The 20,994-nt window shown below is 38.9% G+C and overlaps 1 protein-coding gene across 4 annotated transcripts in view; it reads left to right on the forward strand.

The window, feature by feature from the left end:
* hectd2 (HECT domain containing 2) overlaps nt 1-20,994 on the forward strand; it is a 60,258-nt gene that overhangs the window by 33,981 nt on the left and 5,283 nt on the right. For all 4 annotated transcript variants that reach the window (XR_006106576.2, XM_088086334.1, XM_042502176.2 and 1 more), the window contains 7 exons: nt 1,895-1,959; nt 2,393-2,486; nt 5,986-6,060; nt 11,741-11,828; nt 13,434-13,540; nt 19,795-19,910; nt 20,797-20,940. Coding sequence is in view for 3 of the 4 variants with exons in the window: in XM_088086334.1 (XP_087942460.1) it covers nt 1,895-1,959; nt 2,393-2,486; nt 5,986-6,060; nt 11,741-11,828; nt 13,434-13,540; nt 19,795-19,910; nt 20,797-20,940 (689 nt within the window). In the remaining variant the exon portion in view is untranslated. The remainder of the gene's footprint in view (nt 1-1,894; nt 1,960-2,392; nt 2,487-5,985; nt 6,061-11,740; nt 11,829-13,433; nt 13,541-19,794; nt 19,911-20,796; nt 20,941-20,994) is intronic.

Below are 20,994 nucleotides of genomic sequence, written 5' to 3' on the forward strand. Positions count from 1 at the left end.
GCACCAAAGTTGCAGTCGTTAGGACCGCACAATTAATAGAAATGATATCCAATATGCCCAAGCTGCAATATTGCTGATGAAGATAAAAAACATTGCAGCATACCATTTAAATAAAGCATTAATGTGTGACAGAGATGCCGTGGCATACAAATATACTTCAGACAAAAGGCTTTTTAGGTACAGACCCAGAAAAAAATATATCAAATCTTTTTTCCAATAAAAAAATTCTGACTGAAATCACAACTTATAATGCAATGTCTGTCAAATTTTTTTTCAATTTTATATCGTGCAGCCTTATCAATCATGACGTCTTGCTAACTGTGAATCAGGTGAGGCTCTGCACAGCACCGTGTAAGGAGGCCAACATGTGTGCACAGTCCTTTTTTTTCTCTAAGTTTATGTTACTGGCTGGGCATAGTGGGGAAAGTGCACAACTTCAACGCACTGGAAACTCTAGGTTACTCTGTCAGCTGGCTTTTGCTAATGTAATTAAAATCCGCTTGATAAAAGTCTTAAAGTGGACATTTCTCTGTTTCCTGAGGGTTTTTTGCAGTTTGTTTTTGCAGAATATTGTTGTAGAATCTGTTTTTCACTGTTTTTGTGTTGTGGCTTGATTTGCTGTTGCACCAGTTAAGTAACACCAAGTTTAAAAAACAGTCTGGCAAATAGAAGGAAGTGGGTTGAAAAACAGACGGAGAGATAATGTGAAACAGAGCGGGCATGAATGGAGAGATAAAGAGAGAGAGAGAGCTTTATTCATGTCTGTCCCATAAAGTGAAGATATATGAACGAGGGCCTCTAAATGCTTTTCTGTTACACTCGCTTTGATATTGTGTGTGTGTGTGTGTGTGTGTGTTTGAGTTCATAATGACCTTAATGGTTGCGGTAATAGTACAGTTTCTGTTTATTTTCATGCTGGCGTCTGTGTGTGTGTGCTGAATATTTGTTTATTTGGGTGTGTATGTGTGTCACCTACCTGTAATCAGTAGTTTTCAGTTCACAGACACACACACTCGACCTACACACACAATTACTCCACAGATGGTCACCACATGTGGCAGCTGTGAATACTTTTTGTGTGTGTGCGTGTGTGTGCGTGCGTGCGTGCGTGTGTGTGTGTGTGTGTAGGCCACCACCCCTTAGACTTGAAAAAATGACTGCAGGTGGATGGGACATTTAGTACATGAACTCAAACACACACACACACATGCACACACACACATTAAAGTAGCACAATGAAGTCATTTACCCTACATTAAACTCTTTATGCTACAAAAAAAGACTGGCTGGTCTTTTTTCCAGTTAACACACACACACACACACACAGTCTGTTAAATGAACCATGAGGTCAGATTCTACACAGCGAGTTTCAGACTGAACACCAGTAGAGGAGACGTGTCCTCACTCCAGCTGTTTTCTGTCCGTCTGTTATCGATGTTCTGAAATTCATTTGTTCATCTGTGTTGGATTTTCAGCTTCATGTTTTTATAAAGAACCTGTGTTAGCTTCTGTTCAGCCAACCTCAGCCTCAGACAACTTCTTCTATCAGGTTTTTGAACATCTGAATCATGAAGGTTAGTTTATGGGACTGCTGGAGGCTGCTATACACTCCCAGTGATTCTAAAAAGGCATGAATTAATGATTTTGTCTTGTCTCACTGTGTATTTAAGGTAATGAGTTGACATAGACACTAAAGGATACAGTAAATGCAAACAGAGTTAAGAACACAGTGTATCATTGCCCTAGTAAGTTTATTGTGGAAATATGTTACATTTACAGTGTGTGTGTGTGTGTGTGTGTGTGTGTGTTGGTGTGTGTGTTGGTGTGTGTGTTGGTGTGTGTGTGTGTTTGCTCTGTCAATAGTTTCTTCTTCCTTAACCTGCTGTGTTATCAGCTGATGGGCTTAGCAGTTTACAACAGCATTGCTCTGGACATCCATTTCCCCCTCTACTGTTACAGGTATGTGTGTGTGTGTGCGCGCACGTGTGTGTGTGTGTGTGTGTGTGTGTGTGTGTTTCTGTGTCTGTGTCATATCTTGACAGTGTTTTCTGTAATGACTGCTGCAAGGATCAGATGGACAAGCATCAGCTCAGATTTTCAGGCATCTACTTAAATCACAAATGTTATTAATCATGCATCCTGCATCTCAGTACTTCTCTGTGGCTGTAAAAGCTGCGTCATCTTTAATGATTACATTAAGACAATAAGAGTCTCCATAATACATCTGTCGAGGTAGCAGCAAAACATAACCGTCATAGAAATCTGTCTTTTCTGTTCCAACCCCAAGAGCTATATTTTAAAGGAATTTGGAGTAACTTATATTTAAGATTAGTTCCTGTTTTTTACTTATTGTTTATTTATTTTCACGCTGATTTTGTGTCCACCGTAACAGGAAGCTCCTCACTCCACCTACTGTGCCATGTGACCAAAATGCCCTCATCGGCATGGCGACCGCCACCCTGGACGACCTGCAGCAGATCATGCCGGTATGTTTATCTGCTTGTTAGTGGTTCAAGTCAAAGACTGTGCGTAAGAATCTATTGTGACAGTGCGATGAGATGAGAGCTCAGGTTCTTAAGTGGTATTATTGATAAATTATTGATGGCTCCACGGTCACAAAGACAACCATGTCCCTTTTCATTTTCCTAGAAATAGCACATGAATAGCATCATGTATATATTACTTTATTAAGTATAGGCAAGATAATTACAGACGGGCGAAGTTGTGCAACACGTTTGTTGCAGCATGAATAATCTACTGAATCAACTGAAACTGCTACAGCGACCAAGGAAGGCCCATTTGCGCAGGCTCTCTCTCAACCCTTAAAATCTATAAATAGTACAGTCAATAAAAATACTTAACCTGAGAATAAAAATAGCAGCATATAGCTAAAGCTAAAGCAATCGCAGAATACAATTAAAGCAATAGCAGCTTATAATAAAACATTAATAATCCTACAGTCATTTAGTGCTATTGTGTAGAAATCTGACCACCTGGGAGTAAAATCTGTCTCTGAGGCGAGAGGTCCAAGCTCTGATATTCTGGTGATAACTACTGATACAGGAGCAACTAGGAACACAAAGGTGCTGTCCTCTTACTGTTTTAGTTTGACAATGGTAGACTCACGTACTCAGATGCAGACAGAATTGCATACTAAAATGTAGTTCATACAGAACCAGTCTACACACTGATGTTGTCATTGTTATATAGTAATTACATGGTGCAAACAACATTTACTTCATAGTAATACATTTAAGCAAAAAGTTAATAAGTTAAAGGATGTATTGCCACTTATAAATTTGTAATAAATCAGCACTGGTTAATGTTTTGCTTGTTGATGCATATTTTATTGGGGCAGGAGAAACACCAAAAGTTGAAAAGGACAACTCAACCAAAAATCATCCACAGCATATTTACCTGCACATATACACACACTGTGTATGTTTAGCTTGAGAAAATAAATTTTCAGTTGGAAAAGATGTCAAACTAAAAAGCTCGATCCTTACGTGGTGTGCTCACACTTGCAATTATCTCCACTGCCACTAGATGGTGTCAGAGTTATACTTTTCAATCTCACTCTCACTCCCCGAATCCTGCTAGTAGCATCTTTTCAGAGTCTAAATTTAACTTCATGTGTTGCCGTCAGAGTGAAGATAAGTCTCCCACCAGATAATGTTCAGCTGTGTGAACCTTGAGTCAAAACTCTGGCATGCACTCTGTCTTCTGCTCCAACTTTCACCATGTTTTGAACATATTTAGCACATAGTTTTATAATTCTGCATTATTTTACTGTGAACAAACAAGTTGGGTTGAGTCAAACACTGAGTGTTGAAGTTCTAATTAGGATTTTTTCTTTTTTCGTAAAGTTCACAAATAACACGTTGACGATATAACATCGAGTTACAAAGTTTAGTTTCAGCTTTTGAGTGTTCCCAGATGTGAAGCTTGTTAAACCACTGTGGCCCACTTCCCTCTGTTTCCCTCTCTGTGTCTCTCACACACACACCTAGAAATGTCTATATGGCACACACAGTAGACATTCACAATCACAGTCAGGCGTGCCAATGTATACATCACATCTGTACACACTGTACTCACATGATGTAAGTCTCAGCCGGAGCAGAAGGCTTTACATTAAAGGATTTGGCAGTAAAGCAAAACGTGCGTCTGAACAAGAGCATGTTTCGGATTGTAAAAACAGGATAACGTCCTCTTAGTGTTGTTTGTTTGGATGCAGTTTGGAGATATTAAATTGAAAGAAGACCTTTGCAGAGAAAAAAACTCATTTTAAGCAGTTGTTTTGTAATATTTTAAATTTCAAACTACAGCAAGGTAAAATATATGTTTGCAAGCCAAAATAGCTAAAGTGCAGTTTTAGTCTAATTTAAATGAACGACATAACAGGGCTGCAATATGCAAAGATTTACAAACCTACTTATCCTGACAGACAATGATGTTCTACATGCATTTGCTGACAAAGCCTGAGGTGCACTAGAGTAAAGCATTGTACTCCACACACCTGCTGCAGGGAGCTGACAGTTTTACTCTACAGCTGAGTGAAAATATTGTGCTCAATTTGCAACAGAGACACATTGTGAGACAGATGATGACAATGATTCACCTCTACTGTGCAGCAAAACTGAGGGATGGTTCCTGAACTCTCTTGACATTCACTCGATGTTACCCGATCGTTAAGGTGTGTCACATCCAAGACCTTACTCACTGTGAAGGTCGAAATCTCTGGATGTCACCAGGAAACAAGCACACACACAGTTACACAGACTGGGAAGCTAAAACGGGATCTGTGGTTGCATAACAGCAGGATATAAGATATGAGGCCTGCAGTTGGTGTCCGTATCGTGACTCTGGTGACCCCAGACAAGAAAAACATGCAAACGTTATTCAGCAAATAAATAAATCTGTACAAGCAAGTTCAGCTTATGTTCTTGCTTAAGTGTGTTTGATTCATTCTGATTCATTCATTCATTTGTTCACTCATTTAAAATAGTGACATAAGTGTGTGTTATCTCCTATTAGAGCTTAGATTTAATCACTTATCTTCTAAGTTTGACAGTCTTTCAAAGGGAAATGTGGTTGAAAAGCTGTTTCATGTCAAACATGAAGTGAAAATTTAAATTTGCTACCAAAATCTTTTCAGCTAGAGAGTGCTCCAGTGAGGCCATTTTTTTCCATAGGCTGATGTGCAAGTTAGCTCTGCCCTGGTTCCCTGGTCAAAAAGCTTATGAGATTTTTCGATTGGATTTTGGATTTTGACAGAAAATAAGCTCTGTGGTAAACAAACGTTCATGATACTTACATGTTCTGTTCAGCAAGATAATCTTCACATATGAACACCAATTTTAGGATTTTTGAAGCCTTAATTCAGTCACCAGAAGTAAAAGCTAACATTAGGCTGTGACAATACGGACGTGTCGCCACCACAACCAGGCTGTAAAGTCGTGTTTGACGCAGCTCAGCAAGATGACGTTCTGATGTCTCCGTAAGCCGCTTGTTAGCAATTGCTTTTTTCAAGGCACATAAAAGCTTCAAAGTTCGCGAATGGGGTATTTATTAATGTATCTTATGTCATAGAACAAAATGTGAAAGTCACTTAAGCTTGTGTTAACCTCAGACCTTATTGTAGGCTTCAAATGTAAAATCCTTTCAAAAAAATACACTCACTTGGAGATGAGGGAACCGGTGGTGCTGAAATGCTAACTCATTTCCAGGTTTTAGGATTCATTACTTGGGTTTTCTGTTGATCTGAAAGCTGTTTTCCTCATGGGATGTCTTTCTTGTAAGATGACAAAGACTGTCGGCTGGAAACATGATGTGCCTCTCTCTTTTTCAGAGCAAAGTACTTGTCTGATTCAAATTTTCTCAGTTGATTCAGGACTGAATCAGTGACATCTTTGTCCCATCACTGTGTGTTTGTGTGTTTGTTGTTCCACAAGATGTTTCCTGAACTCTTGTGTCTGTCTGCAGGAGCTGGCTCATGGTTTGGGAGAGCTGCTGAGCTACGAGGGAAACGTAGAGGAGGACTTCTACCTCACCTTTCAGGTATAAAGATACACTTAAAGGTTCAATGTTTAGGATTTACGGGATGTATAAGCAGAAATGGATATAGTTTAATATGACCTCACCTCAAAATAAGAATTGTAGTGTTTTCATTAGCTTATTGCAAAACAGGGAGCAGGTCTCTGTCCCAGGGATCGCCATGTTTCATCCCCATGTTTCTACAGTAGCCCGAAACAGACAAACCAAACACTGGCTCTAGATAGGACCATTCAGGTTTCGGCCCCCCTGTGACAAGCAGCATTTTAAAAACATGTGAAACAGCTTTATTCAGTGTTTTTAATGGTTTAAGTCACCTGATCCGTTGGTTTTGGAAAGGAGGAGACCTCTGCAGATAAAAAGATAAACTTGCTGAATCATGAACACTGAAGGGATTCTAACAGGAAGAAGTTTCAGCTGGTTACAATCTGCAGTCCTCAGAGCTAGACTCCACTAAATCCAACGCACTGCGCCTTTAAAGCTTGGGTAGTAGGTCCATGATGCACACTTATTTAAGTTTAACAGTAGCAAAACAAAGTTGCTTTGTCAAGTGCATTTTACTCATTTTTAATTCATAAAAGTACAAAAATAGTAAAAACAGTGCCACATGGATGAAGAGAACTGTTTTTCTTTGTTGGCGTCACGTTAAGGTTTCAGTTTAGAATCACCAAAATGCCGTTAAGTGTGTTTAACTTAAGTGCAAATCATTACGTCGTTGCCAGGTTTTTTATTTTTATTTTATTACCATTGTTAATGATGTGAGAAAAATTTGAGAACATATTAAACTCTTTAAGGGACTCTGTTAAAAGTCACGGTAGAGACGCACACACATCACAGCTGTCATGACGACATGTCCTGGCAGGTCTGACGGTGCCGACAGACAGCTGTGACTGCTGTCACTGCAGTGTGATTTTAATAACATTAATTTTAAACCACAGGGCGATCTGTATAGTCATTCTGACGTCATACACTAAATGTATTTAAACATCAGAATGTAGAGAATGTAGGATGTAATCCAAAGTATTGAAAAAACTGTAAAGTCTATAAAGCTGGCATTTATGTTCAGTCAGATTATTAATCTTGTTGATTTATCCGTTAATCTAATGCAATAATACATGAGAGAATTTTTTTTTCTAAATTTTATTTTCCAGTATGAGAATAAAGTCAAACCTACAGTATAAAAACCAGGCATAAGAAAAAATAAATCAGAGGCGGAACATTTTTATTATTTTTCAAGTATTTACAAGTTAACTCCTCTTGTGCATCAAATTGTGTCTTGTGATACAACATATCCTCTCCGTATTTCACGCAAGTGTAACCACAGTTATCTTTGCATCTGTCTATTACCAGCTATTTTAAACTGCACAAATGCAGCCACCTCTTCCAGGTTTGTGCAATTTTTTCCCCTTTTCAGATGTTATTTTTAGCACAGTGTCTTCAGAGTACTAATACTTATTACCATGCTGTGTTTATCCCCTAAAAGAGAAATAGTCACTTATTATTAAAACTGAATTATTTCACCTTTTTCTCTACAAAAGGCATTTTTTAAAGGCAGCCATTCCGCTAATGTAGTTTAATTAATTTTCAAATCTTCCACTTTACTCATGAAATGTCCAGCTTATTTTCAAAATGCCAAAAAGAAAAGAAAAAAAATCCTCTGATTTTTAGTTTTTTTTTGTTATGTATGGCCCTAATAATGAAATTTTAATTTTATTCTTGTGTTTTTACTTTACTCTATAAATGCATCATCACAAAAAATCTTTCTCAGTGTGTTTGTTTTTTTCTTCACCTGACTCTGAAACTGTGTGGATCAGATAGTTCCTGATTTTAATCATATTTTGCTAGTTTTAGGCTATTTTATTCAAATGTTTTCTTTCAGGACTTATGTTTAGAAAACAATTAACATTTGAATATTAGCCTCTCTTGTTAAATTAAAAAGAAAAGGACTTAAAAAATAGGCATTTAAAGACATGCATCCTTACCACAACTGAAAATGTTGAAACAATACCAAACCCTTTTTATTTTCCTGTATGGATAAAAGATGACTAATGAGTTTTAAGTAACTGGAAACTCATGTTTATTTGTGTTTTATTTTGACAGTCATAATGATGACCTTCACATAATGATTTCTTTGGCCTGCTCATTATAGATGCTTGGTGCTTGAAAACAACTGACGCTTCTGTTTGATATGCTGATTTAGATCTTTATTCTTTCACCAAAACAAAACTCAAACTTAGACTAAAATTTTAGTTTATTTTGATGAGAGGATGACACACTGCATTTCCTGCATTGAAACTCTGCTGACTAAATTCACAACAAAAAGTGCCCCAAACATGGTGAATTTCCTAGTTAGATATCTGTGCTGATTATCACGACAGGAATGTTTACCAACTGTTCACCAAACCTACCGGGAACTAAATACGTACTATTATAATCTGTGCGTGCTATTATTACTGAAGCAGACTTAAGAACCAGTTTGTTACCTCCGTAAAGGAGGTCATGTTTTGTTTGGTTCGTTTGTTTGTCAGCAGGATTACAGGAAAATTACTGGTCAGTTGTTCATGAAACTTGGTGGAGGGTTATATCATTGGCCAAAGAAGAACCCATAAAATGTTGGGACAGATACAAAATTATTTTTCACTTTTTTAAGGGGTAATTTCAGCATTTTTCAACTAAAATTTTCCCATGGTTAGTTGAAGTTTGTCCTGCATTGAGAGAAAGTGCTGATATTGTGCACTGTCCCTTCACATCCATCAAAAGTGGTTCTGTTTGCCACAGAAAGGCAAAGATTGTTAAAGTGTTTAAAGTGTTTCTTTACCGTCTGATTGAGCCAGTCTGTTTGTTATTGTGTCTCACTAAAGGAGGAGTCTGGTTTGTGAAATCTCACAAGACGTAACTTGTTGCAAAAACATTTGAAACACAAGTTAGAGTGAAAAGGTGATGCCAAGAATAGTTTGTTGTGTAGAAGAACAGAAAACATGGTTTCATGTGATCTAAAGATAATAGAAACAAGGGAAAAAAGCAACGGTTTATGTTTGTGCATTCTTGAACTGTGCAAACAAAAGGTTGTGTTACTCTTGGCATAAACTCATCACAATAATAAAAGCAAATGGTGAAGAGACACTTAGGACACATACAGTAACAACCTGAGCCTGTATGTGGCAACAAAAAGTCTTTCAAATCTGCTCTTTTTTTTAACATATTTTCTTTTTAAAAAATCTGTAAAATCAATCAATTCTTTGTCTTCTTTGTGCATCGAGCACTGTGATTGGCTGTTAAACATTATGATGTCACCACTCTGTTGCAGCTTCACATATAAATAAAACCCCTCACATAATAAAGTCCCACCCCTCGAATGCAGAATTAGCATCAGGCAGTTTCAAAAAGGGTCCACCAAGTATCCCTAGATTCTCACATGCAATCATTTCAGATTTTATTTATTTTCAGGCTGGTTTTATAGACTTCAAGTTAAATGGCATTCTCTGGGGCACATGTAAAAATAAAACTCCTTACCTGAAAAGGCTGTAAGGAGATATATAAAAAAACAGAAATAACGGTCCAAAACTAAAATTAATCCCTGAAAAGGCGCTGGTGGCCCAGGGGAAGCCAAACACGCTGCGATGACACACAGCTGGTAGAAAATCTGCAATGTTTCCATTTATTTTCAGTCATCAGTGATGTCACTCTTACACTGTGATCTGGAGGCTCTAGCCTTTAACTTTTAACCTGTTTTCTTTGGATATATCCTACATACACATATTGTAGACCCTTGCATCTGCTTCTCTCTTAAATCACCTCTCAGTTTCCTAAAAAATTATAATATTTCTTGAGGTAGTACAGTAAGTTATAATGTGGGCTCCATGCTACTTCCAACAGCTCAATGGACACCACACAGCGGGGCGGGGCTTAGCAAAGGGTCAGTTGCCCCATCTGACGACATTATGGTTGTTGCTCGGCTGCAGCCCTCTCTCTCTCAATACTGCACCAGTGTCGAAAATCATTGTCCATGTCAATTACTTAGACACAAATCCGAGGAAATAGTTTCCAGGATGAAAAATACTGAACTTACTCTTTAACATTCACTGCAAACAATACAAAAAGATGCAAATTGCAATTACAAGTCATCAAATGCCTCTTTGAAATTCAGCCATAGTGGCCCACAGTCATCTTTTTTTTTACATGGTGAAGCTCCTCACACTAGGTTTTACGTTACATGACATCTGCATGTTATGAAGCAGGCTTGTCAGGCCGCTCTCTGCCGCTCAGCGTAGTAACCAGATACAATGGAAGACTTTATGGTGCAGCTGAGGTTACATATAAAGGCGGAACATATGTGAGAAGAAACATTATGTAACAGCCGCAGTGGAGATGTTATTTTAACCCTCAGTGTGAGCTGACTGGGAGCTATAGGCTGGTCACAGTCGCACCACTGTGACACAGAGAAACCCAGTGACCTGCAGTACACTGGGTCTCTATCTCACTGTGTCATTTCTTTTTTTACTGTGTTTCCCCGGCTTATTCTGTGTGTTTGTACATCTATGTGTGTCTCTCTTCCTGTATTTATAACCCTCTATTTTTTGAACACATATGTTTGTACTGCTGTTCTCGCAAGAGCCCCACTGACACAATTCATTCCTTATGGCGACTAACCTCAACCGAATTCTAACCATAAACCCAAACTATTTAAACACTGTATATGGAGAGCTGTTGACACACATTTTGATACCACTGCTGTCTGTGTGTTAAATATATAGCTAGTACACATCCAAACCGTGCAATACATGTTGTATCTTGTTTGTTTAATCCTACATTTCTAATCCTATAATAACCAAAGTGTAAAAACGAACAAGCTGCTCTGTGCTAGAAATATTTTTTGGCAAGGTGCAGTGACCTGCTGGAGTCTTGTCCTCAGCGTGAGATGATCACCTCTAATATATTCACTAGAACATCAACATTTTAGACCCTCTGTTACTTAAATGGCAATAAAATGCTCCTTTAAGTGCATTGCAATGCAATAAACTAAATATATATATATATATATATATATATATATATATATATATATATATTGTTTGTTTTCTTTGAGTAAGCTAATGACATAAATGCAAGTATCTACCATTTAATTAGACAAAAAAAGGTTTTGGAAGTTTTCCCAATTAGGGCTTGCAAAAGTTACACAAGGGGTTGCAATACCTTCTTTACAGGGTGTAAGAAAACTTAAAAGAATACATTTAGCATTACATTAATTTCTGTAAAGAAAACTAACAGGATTTATTATTTTTAAGGAAGGTATACGTAGCACGAGCGCTACTGGGGTCCATTAGTCCGACGGTGCTCATGGAAAAAAGGCTGCATTTGTCACAAAATAAGTCTTTTTAATGTGATTGTTAAAGAATATTAAAGAAAATCACATAATGCAAACAAAGAATGGGATAAAAAGTTCCTGAAAAATATCAGGAAAACTTATTTTTGATGTAATATTCACAGGATTTCTTTTGCTTCTGCTTGTTTTGGGTTATTCATACAGTTTTTTAGGTGCTCTGTACTGGTATTGTTATGAATTAAATATAATATCCACAGTCACTGAGTGTGGGGTAGTCACTGTCCTCAATGATGTGAAAGGGGTCCTTTAAGGTAAAAGGTGGGGGGCAGCTGACCAGCGTGACACACTCTGTGTGTGTTGCAGGTGTTCCAGGAGGAAATGGGTGTGGTGAAATCCTACAACCTGAAGCCCGGAGGAGACAAAATACCCGTCACCAAGCAGAACAGGAAGGGTGAGTCCACACTGAGAGTCAAAGCAGCGAGCGCGTTTCTTGACTTAAGCAGTGACTGAATCACATTTATGAAACGTGCTCCCTGGCACACAGACCCCCGTCATACCTGCATGAACCTGCGTCCTGCTGGTTGGCCAGGCCTGAATACACATTAAATCCAGGATGAAATCCTCTACAATGCAATAAACACCAGATCATCTACACTGACACTAAGTACTACACACAGCTGTACATGGCGACAGCTCAAATCTGAAAACAGCTGCACTTTTATCCCCTGGAAGTTTAAAATACCAGCACATCTCTGTTCAGATGACTGGTGGTTAATTTTACGTTAGGAAACTTAATATCTTCTAGACGTTCAAACTCAAAGTGAAGAACATGAGCTGGGGCCTGTCCAGTATGCTTCATTACAGTCTCTCACCTTTGGCATATTCCTCTGCAGAAAATCAACCCGTAACAATAAATGTGAGGGAAAAAAAATAGAAATTTAAAAATAGATATTGATCACAGAGATGTCTGCCAGATGACACCTGATTTGTTGTGCTGTACTTGCCAACAAATACTTCTGAACTCAACAGCAGTGTCTCTTTCTAAAAAAGACATTACACAGACCTTGTCGTAAGCTGTTTTATGTAGGAGCTATTTGCTTTTCTTTCGATCTACACCCACCAACCGAATCACAGTTCAACACAAAGTGTGTATCTACTGCTAGCTCACCTAGCATCACTGAGTGAGATAACGTTACAGCTCGGCTGAGGAGGACATCATTAACTGTCAAGAGCACGAGTCTCTCATCCATGAGCAGATGCACGCTTACTTTTGCGTGGTGACTCAGCTGGCTTAAGTAGGTTGGTCGAAAGCAAATAGTTCCTAAACTGCTCACAAAACCTCATGCATTTATCTTGAGCAACCGGGTCATGATTTCTGCAAAGAGACATTGCTTCTGAGTATCTCAAATGTACTTGTTTTATGTTCTGAGTATCACAAGTCAATTCCCATTTAGTTCCATCATACTGGAGAGAAGGCAAACATCTCTATTGCCGATATCACCAACACTCGTAAACTCACACCAAAACAATGAAGACTAGTAATGTTCATTACAGTTAAGAGGAAGAACATTTGGGTTTTGGAGTGAACTGTCCCTTTAAAGCAAATAGTTTCTTAACGTTTAGTACAAATGACTTTGGTGGTTCTGCAGTGAGTGCAGACAGCGAAAATACGAGCAAGATGCTCCTTGAGTATTTCCATGAGTGACGCACTGCTCTGTAAAGAAAGGTACTGCACTGCGTAAAGGTTATAATCCTCAGTAGCTGTTTAAATCCTCTTTATGTGCCCTTTGACTTCACGTGAGCAGCAACATAGAAATCTGGCGCAGCTGAAAAGCTTCTTTGTTCTTTTTAAGAGGATGAAGTGGAGCTGAGAACGTCAGCTTTATTTCTTTTATTACACCTCATTTTCCATTTGGCGGCTCTTGTTGACGTCCAAGTCCAGCGCTCTGCCAGTGTCCCTCTGTGTGTGAGATGGAAGAGCCGAGACTGCAGGCTGAATTGGCGAAAGTTTGTAATGGAATATTTAAATATGCTTGTGCTCTTTCTGTGTCCACAGAGTACGTCCAGCTCTATGTCGACTTCCTGCTGAATAAATCCATTTATAAACAGTTTGCTGCCTTCTACCACGGCTTCCACAGTGTGTGTGCCTCTGATGCACTCATGGTGAGTCCAATGTGTATGTGTGTGTGTGTGTGTGTGTGTGTGTGTGTGTGTGTGTGTGTGTGTGTGTGTATGTGTGTATGTGTGATAAAGGTTAATGAAACAGGGGAGACTTTATTGTTTGTTACACAAATATTGCCATTAGTCAGTCCCTCCAGTTTCTGAGTATTGAAGGAAAACTATGTTTGCAGACAAATTATGCTCAAGGTTGCACTGATTTTACAGTAGGTCAGTGGTGTGCACTCGCTGACACTCCCTGACAATACATGAGCAGATTAAATGCCATCCTTTTACCTGTAAGCTCCATCCATCAAAAACAACACACCTTAACGTGGAAAAACTGGTATCCCGAATTTCTGGAAGAGAGCAGCATGAGACTGGAACTGTGGCTTGATAGTTAGATTTACTTTCAAAAAATGCCACAAAGATATTGATTTTATATCAATAATTGATGATCAGTAGCTGTAAATGTACATCTGGTACAAGTAACACATTGTTGCAAGTGTCATGCAAGGTAAGTTAGAAACAATGTCAAAGCACATTGTATTTTTCAACTTTATATGCTCTTGCTCATTAAATATGTGAGACACTAGCTAGGTTTTGTCCTGTCTTGTCTAGTCTTGTCGTTTGTTTGTCACAAACGTCCACTGGACTCAGTGATGAACTGATTAGAACATGGCAGTCAAAGGTCAAGGTCACAGAGGCAGAAAACCACATGGTGGTAATTCTGAATTGGTGTTATTTGCCCCAGAAATCCTGTATTGGTTGAGTTGTAGTCAAAATGCACAGTGATGTTTGAGACTGCGAGGCTGAGTATTTGAGGGGATTTTATATTCTCTTCTCACTCATTTACAGTACATCCAGTATTACCAAGCCTCTCTTAAACAGCATTGTTGCATCAGTTAAAACATTGAATTTCTGGTGTAGTGATTCTTAGGTCTGAGGGTTTTATCAATTTAAGGATGAACAGACATCATTGCATCATTGCATTGCATTCCCCTGCTCACTTTTTCAGTGACCTTATTCAGGCTCGTTTCAAGATAAACTGCGGCTAGAAATTTCCTGGAACAGCATTTGAAACAAGCTGTTAATGTTGCGTATCCCTTCCTGTGCAGCAACAGTGAAAACTTTAGTATGTTGAGGTACTAGGTGCATTTAAATAAACCCTGATGTTGCACTAATAATCAGAATTATTGCCCAATCAGAATTTTTAAAAATGCCTTAGGCAAGAGACTGGCCTGATTGGAAAAAAATTGCAATCAGGTTGAGATGTAAATATCCATTTAGCAAGAAAATACTGGCAGCTAAAAACTAAATGCTTAATCCGATCACACTGTCTGGTTGGAATAAATGTATTCTTTGATTGCACCAGGTGGGGATAACATTAAGTGATTTATGGGTGTGTGTGCGTCACACACAACATGCCGAAACAGCTGTTTTGTTTGTTTTTTTTTACAAGATTTCCTCTGCTGATTTTGACAGAAAATGTCCGGAAATTCAAAATTATTTAGCACTATGATAGTGCCATTTTGTCATGTGAGCACTCTGACTAGTAAATATTTCCTCTGATTTTGAAAACTAGCCGCGGTTCTCGGTACCTTGGGGTCGTGCTCTCGATTGAGGGAAGAGTGAAGCGTGAGTTGCATGGCGCTTTGGTGCAGCATTAACAGTGATGTGGGCGTTGAGCGTCCTCCGTGGGGTGGCCGGCTCAGCCTCAGATATAGGGTGAGGAGCTCCGAATTCTAAAGGGAGATCGGAGTAGAGCTGCTGCTTTTTTGGGTCAAAAAGGGCCAATTGAGGTGGTTTGGGCATCTGATCAGCGTCCTCCTGGACACCTCCCTTTAGTGGTGTGTTTAAGCACGTTCATGCAGTCAGAGGCCCCGGGGCAGACCCAGAACACACTGGAGAGATTATGTATCTCATCTGGCCTGTGAACACCTCGGGGTCCCTCAGGAGGAACTGAAAGTATTGCTGGGTGAAGGGACATTCAGAGTACTTTTCTCAGCCTGCTGCCCCCGCAAAAATGAACAGATGAGAATGGATGGATGGATGGATGGATGGAACTTACGTAACGCTGGTAAATTGTAGCATCTACCGAGTCTGCATTTGAGGTGATTATGTGTCATTTGCAGTATGTGTAATATGTGGCTAGTGAAAATAACCTGGGTTACACTTATGTTACTTACTAATAACTACTTGCTTCACAGCTGCTGCAACCGCTTTGCACAGGTCAGAAAGTTATATTCTGATTAAATCGTTTAAATCAGGATGGGGATCAAAACCCAGTTCTATTGATGACCCGGTTCCGCTTTTTTTTAAAACCTGAAAATCAGTAATGTTTGAGCTTATCAATATTGCCGTGAAGTCCTGTGGGTCCTATAACATAACATTACATCTCAAGTCGAGTCACATCATTTAAATCCGATCACTGGTCAATATACATCAATTATTCATCAAATTAAACCTGTATGCAGTACCTTCGACTGTCTTTAGGTAAAAAAAAAACAGCTGCTGCTGCAGCACATCCAGTCTTCATCATCATCCACTCACAGCTGCAGTGGTAAGCACAACTGAACTTTGTAACAAGTCCCGTAGGTTAGAAATAGTAATCAAATGTTGAAATCTGAGTTGAAATCGGCAGGATAAGAGCTAGTTAACTAAATAAATAAGATTTCATTGTGTTGTGTTCAAGGTCCGCTAAGTAAAATGACTATCAGGCAAAGGTAAATACAACATCAACAAGAAGTTGATGATCATTTTCGGCGAGAAACTTGAATAATAGAGTTGTTTGGGTGAGAAATTTGTTTTACCAGAAATAAAAATAAAAAAACAGCCACTTAAGCAATAAAAGCAAAACCAGTTCTGTTAAAAACTTATTGTTGCCTCGTTTTTCCACTGAATAATAGAAAATTTGACAGTGGTATCGGTAAAGACTTGGATCATTAAGGAGTCTCAATAATGGTGTCAATATCATTAAACATGAACAGTCCTCACCCCCACATGTTAGATGCACATCTTATCAGATCACTTTGTTTAGTTATCATGTAAACCGTTCAGTTGGAATCTCTAATCAGGACGAATATAATCAGGTTGAAGAAATATTGCTTATGTAACCGCAGCTGTTGTCGTGTTTCAGTAGGAAGTTATTGATGAGATCAGAACCCACATTTGTGAATTGAACTTTGAATTTTTTCCACCACCTCCTCGATCAGAAATGGAGCTTTGGCAGTAAATTGTGTTTGTCTTCCTCTGTGGTTAAATGTTAGCTCTCCCTGATAAACAGCTGCTGACTCACATCTGATCATGTTGTTGTTTGTTGAACTCTGGGGACCCTGAAGAGAGGCCAGAGGCCCCCGAGGGACCCAGATATTCACAGCAGAGAAATCCAAAACATGCACCCAACCTGCAGCTATAATGTCCCTCCTAATAACGGTAAAATAACGGTTTGTATGTGACTTCACTGCAGACTTTTTTTTAGCGTCATATTGTCTCCAGATTTTATGTTTTGATAAGGAGGGATTTTTTTTTGGGGGGGGGGGGGTATTTTTCTTTATATGTCATTTCTTTTATTGTGTGTGTAGATTATTCCACAACTGTATTGGGTAAGGTCAATGGTATATTATTATTATAAATGTATCGTTATATTTTTGATAGTCTCGGCCTAATTTAACACACCTAACACAAAAATAAACAAACTCTTTGTAGCTGTTGCTATGTTCTCGCTGCTAAAAACAGAGCAGAGAGAAATGTCTTACAGGTCCCTCTGACGTTTCCACAGAAGCTCATTGAGGTGCTGTAGTTTACGTTGACCTCTGACCTCTTGGGTTCTGGCCTACATATTTTGCTGTTTATGGTCTGAGGTCATGTCAGACAAGTTCACAGTGATCCATTCAGGATCTGATCTGCAGCAGAGAGAACACAGTGAAATAATTCAGTGTGTTTCTGACTGCAGATAAGACAGACAGAAGGACAGTTTGACTGCAGCTTATCGACTGAATCTGGGTCAGCGGGGGGACAGGCCGGCCAAAACTGTGAAGACTGAGATGAAAAGGACAAGTTTCAGCTGTGTAGATAATACGTAACTACTACTCTGCTTTTGCTCGCCTCCTCGACTCTGCTATATTGTGTCTTACTTTAAGGTTCCTCACTGTAGCTCTGTAATAATACTAAACAGCACCTCCAAATACAATACAATTTTTCAGAAGTTATCAACAGGGTTGCCACGGTCAGGGAAAACCTGGAAAAGTCATGGAATTTCGAAGTCACATTTCCAGGCCTGAAAAAGTTAGTTATTAGTAAAAATCACTTAAAGTTTTGGAAAAGTCATGGAAATTTTGCTGTGTGAAATGAAATTGTTACAGTAATCTTTCATGATTCAGGTAATGTAATATAACTGCTACTTGTAGAATTATAATTTTATTCTCTGTAGCTGTTGACATAACGTCGCTTTAATATGTGTTCATTTGTGAATATTTGTTTACCATAACGTACATTTCTCCATTTTCGTTTGTTTTTCCATTCCGTCTCTTCTTGTATGCCAACTACCTGACATCATGTTTGAATGGAGTTTGAATTTTATATGTTGCAAAAACACCAAATGTCATGGAAAAAGTTTTGAAATTTTGTCCATGAAATGTGTGGGAACCCTGTATCTAGTTTTCGTGGCAAATAAAAAAAATCCTGTGAATATACTTATACTTTGTAACAAGATAATCAATGTAATTCACTTAATCTGCAGGTGGTTTTAATATTTTGGCCGATCAGGAATACTGTGTATATATCACGCTCTAACTTTAAGAAATCACCTTTTAATATTTGCATTGTTTTTTTGTTTAATTTGGTTAAAGTTCCCTGTGAGGGAAATGTCAGCTCTTCAGCTCAGATCTTTCAGTTTCTTATTCTGCTTGTCTCTGTCTCTTTTGTCTTTGTATTCAATCTCTTCCTCAGTCACGTCCGCACTGCCTGTCTCAGGATGTGATGAGGCAGCCTGTGGGGTGATTTTGATGTGGTTGTCTTTTAGGCTGTGACACAGTGTTGGGGAGTTTCTCAGATAATTAGTGTGTCAGATTACAAAATCAAGGTCGTACTCTGTGTGAGGGGCTGTCGCTGCTGGCGCCATAATGTTACAAGTATTTGTATGAAGTATTTAAACTATTGTCATCGGTATCTTCCTGCTGGAGCCACGACTGAGTTAGTGAGCATACTGTATGTATCACAATGTCAGTATAATCATTAGTGTATTTAACATTAATTATTAGTATAAAGACTAAAAAATACAACAAAACATGGTCAGCTCAGATTTAGAACTTGAAGACTGGGTTCTGGATCACTAATGTGGGTTATAAAAAAGTACAGACTGCAGTTCAATTTGACTTATTAATAGTCAAATTTAACTGTAACCAGCAAAAGTACATCTAAGCAGCATCCCAGCAGGATGTTCTTGTTGGGACCTACTTTTTTCAAAACTTGTCTAATCTACTTTTCATATGAAATGTTTTAGTATTTGTGACCTGCAGAGTGAGATTCCTCCTGTGTGCACACTTGCAAGACATTAACTTATAAATTGGTTCACTTTTGCATTGTTGTTAATAAGAAGCAAAGACTTTTGCTGCTGTAAACTGACCTGAGGTAAACTTTTTGACACATTTTCTGTTATCAGCTGCTCTGATGACGTAGAATTTCCTGTTTCGCCTCCAACATTACTGGTTGTGAGGCTCTTGCAGGATGTTCTTGCACCATGCCTGCAGCGGAAACAGCAATTACGTTCGGCCGCTGTTGTGTTTCAGTGGAAATTCTGCTGAAAGGCTGACGTTACAGCCATCTGGCTGGTTTCATAAAATGCTTTCTCGTGGTTGGTGTATCTTAACGTGTTGAGCTTAGCACTGTCACTTTCGAGGTTAGAAGTTCAAATCCCACTCGAACTCACAACAGATACTTTGATTTTATGTAGCTTTTCACAACTACACATTTTATCATGCTGCGTTGTTACTTTATATTATGTAACTTTTTTTCTTTACATAAATGTGTGAATACTTGGGTTTTTCAAAAACAGGCTGACCTTGTTTTTGATTTGTCCTGTAGTGTGTTTACTTTTTTCTTCAAACACGTGAAAAGGCTTGTGAGATGTTTGCTATTCATTCTGAAAAAACACAATAAAATTCCAATGTCAATGAGTCAATGTGGGTTAAATTTTGCCCCAAATGGCTTGTATGTCAGTATGTCACGAGTGTATATTTATTTTTCTCTTGTTTGTGCAGTTGCTGCGGCCGGAGGAGGTGGAGATGTTGGTGTGCGGGAGTCCAGAGCTCGACATGAGTGCTCTGCAAAAAGCGGCTCAGTATGAAGGATACAGCAAGACCGAGACCACCGTACGGTAAGACTTCTGCACTTCCTGTTTCCTGATACTGATGTTTTCTGTTTCATGTGTTTTCAACACATACTGCACACTCATTCTTTTAACAGTGAGTCAGACCTCCTCCCATTTCTTTGTAATAAACAAATTTAGAAAACTTTTTCCACTCAATGGACCGATCCCACTGTGTGGTAGAAAGTCGGTGCCCAACTAATATTTGGTGATGAGGACAGTCTGCACTCTCAAAATGTGACATTTCTGCGTAGGACTAAAAAAAAAATGTCATTTGTGGCTTATGGGCTTCAAAATCTAATTGCAGCAATTTTGGTCCGTTTGTTTTTTCAATTCAAGTGAAAGTCAGTGATGATTAACTAATGGTTTGCAGTGTGTTTAAACTGCAAATGCTTGCATGCCAAGCATCCATTTTGTAACAGGAAGTAACTCTCTCTCTCACAAACACACATAAACATACACACAAAGACACAGATGTCCTTCAGTTCCTTTGTTTGCAGCGGTAAGGCAGGAAAACGAGCCAGCGCTCGTCAGCCACAGATTAAGTAACCCAGCTTGGTGCCGACAGCTGGCAACAAGCAGCTGCATGCCCGACACGTAACTTCAGCACCGTCTGTCTGTCTGTCTGTCTGTCTAGCTGTTTGTTTCTTAGTCTATAATTTTAGAAACTAGCTGCGTGCAAACATCTTGTTTCTTCGTTTTTCTTGTTCACACTATAATCATACAAGTTAACGTTTTCAAAAAGCACATTTCTTTGAAAATGAGAAACTCCAGCTCGTAATCACACTCAAGGTCAGAAAGCCACATGTACTTCAGTTCTCCCTGCAGCTCTTATTCTGTTCACACTAGCCCCCTTCGCAGCAAATACAATGCATATTTTGTTGTGCTGCACCAGGTGTTTCTGGGATGTGGTGTTGGCCTTCCCTCTGGAGCTACAGAAGAAGCTCCTCCACTTCGCCACTGGAAGTGACCGCGTTCCAGTCGGAGGAATGGCCGACCTCAACTTCAAAATCTCCAAGATCGACGTTTCAACTGACTGGTAGGTTCAAGAGACCATAACATAGCATTAAAAAAAAACTCGTTGACGAGATGC

The sequence above is a fragment of the Plectropomus leopardus genome, chromosome 13, assembly GCF_026936395.1.
Source record: "Plectropomus leopardus strain MGB_pleo_1.0 chromosome 13, ASM2693639v1, whole genome shotgun sequence".
NCBI classification, from domain to species: Eukaryota; Metazoa; Chordata; class Actinopteri; order Perciformes; family Serranidae; genus Plectropomus; species Plectropomus leopardus.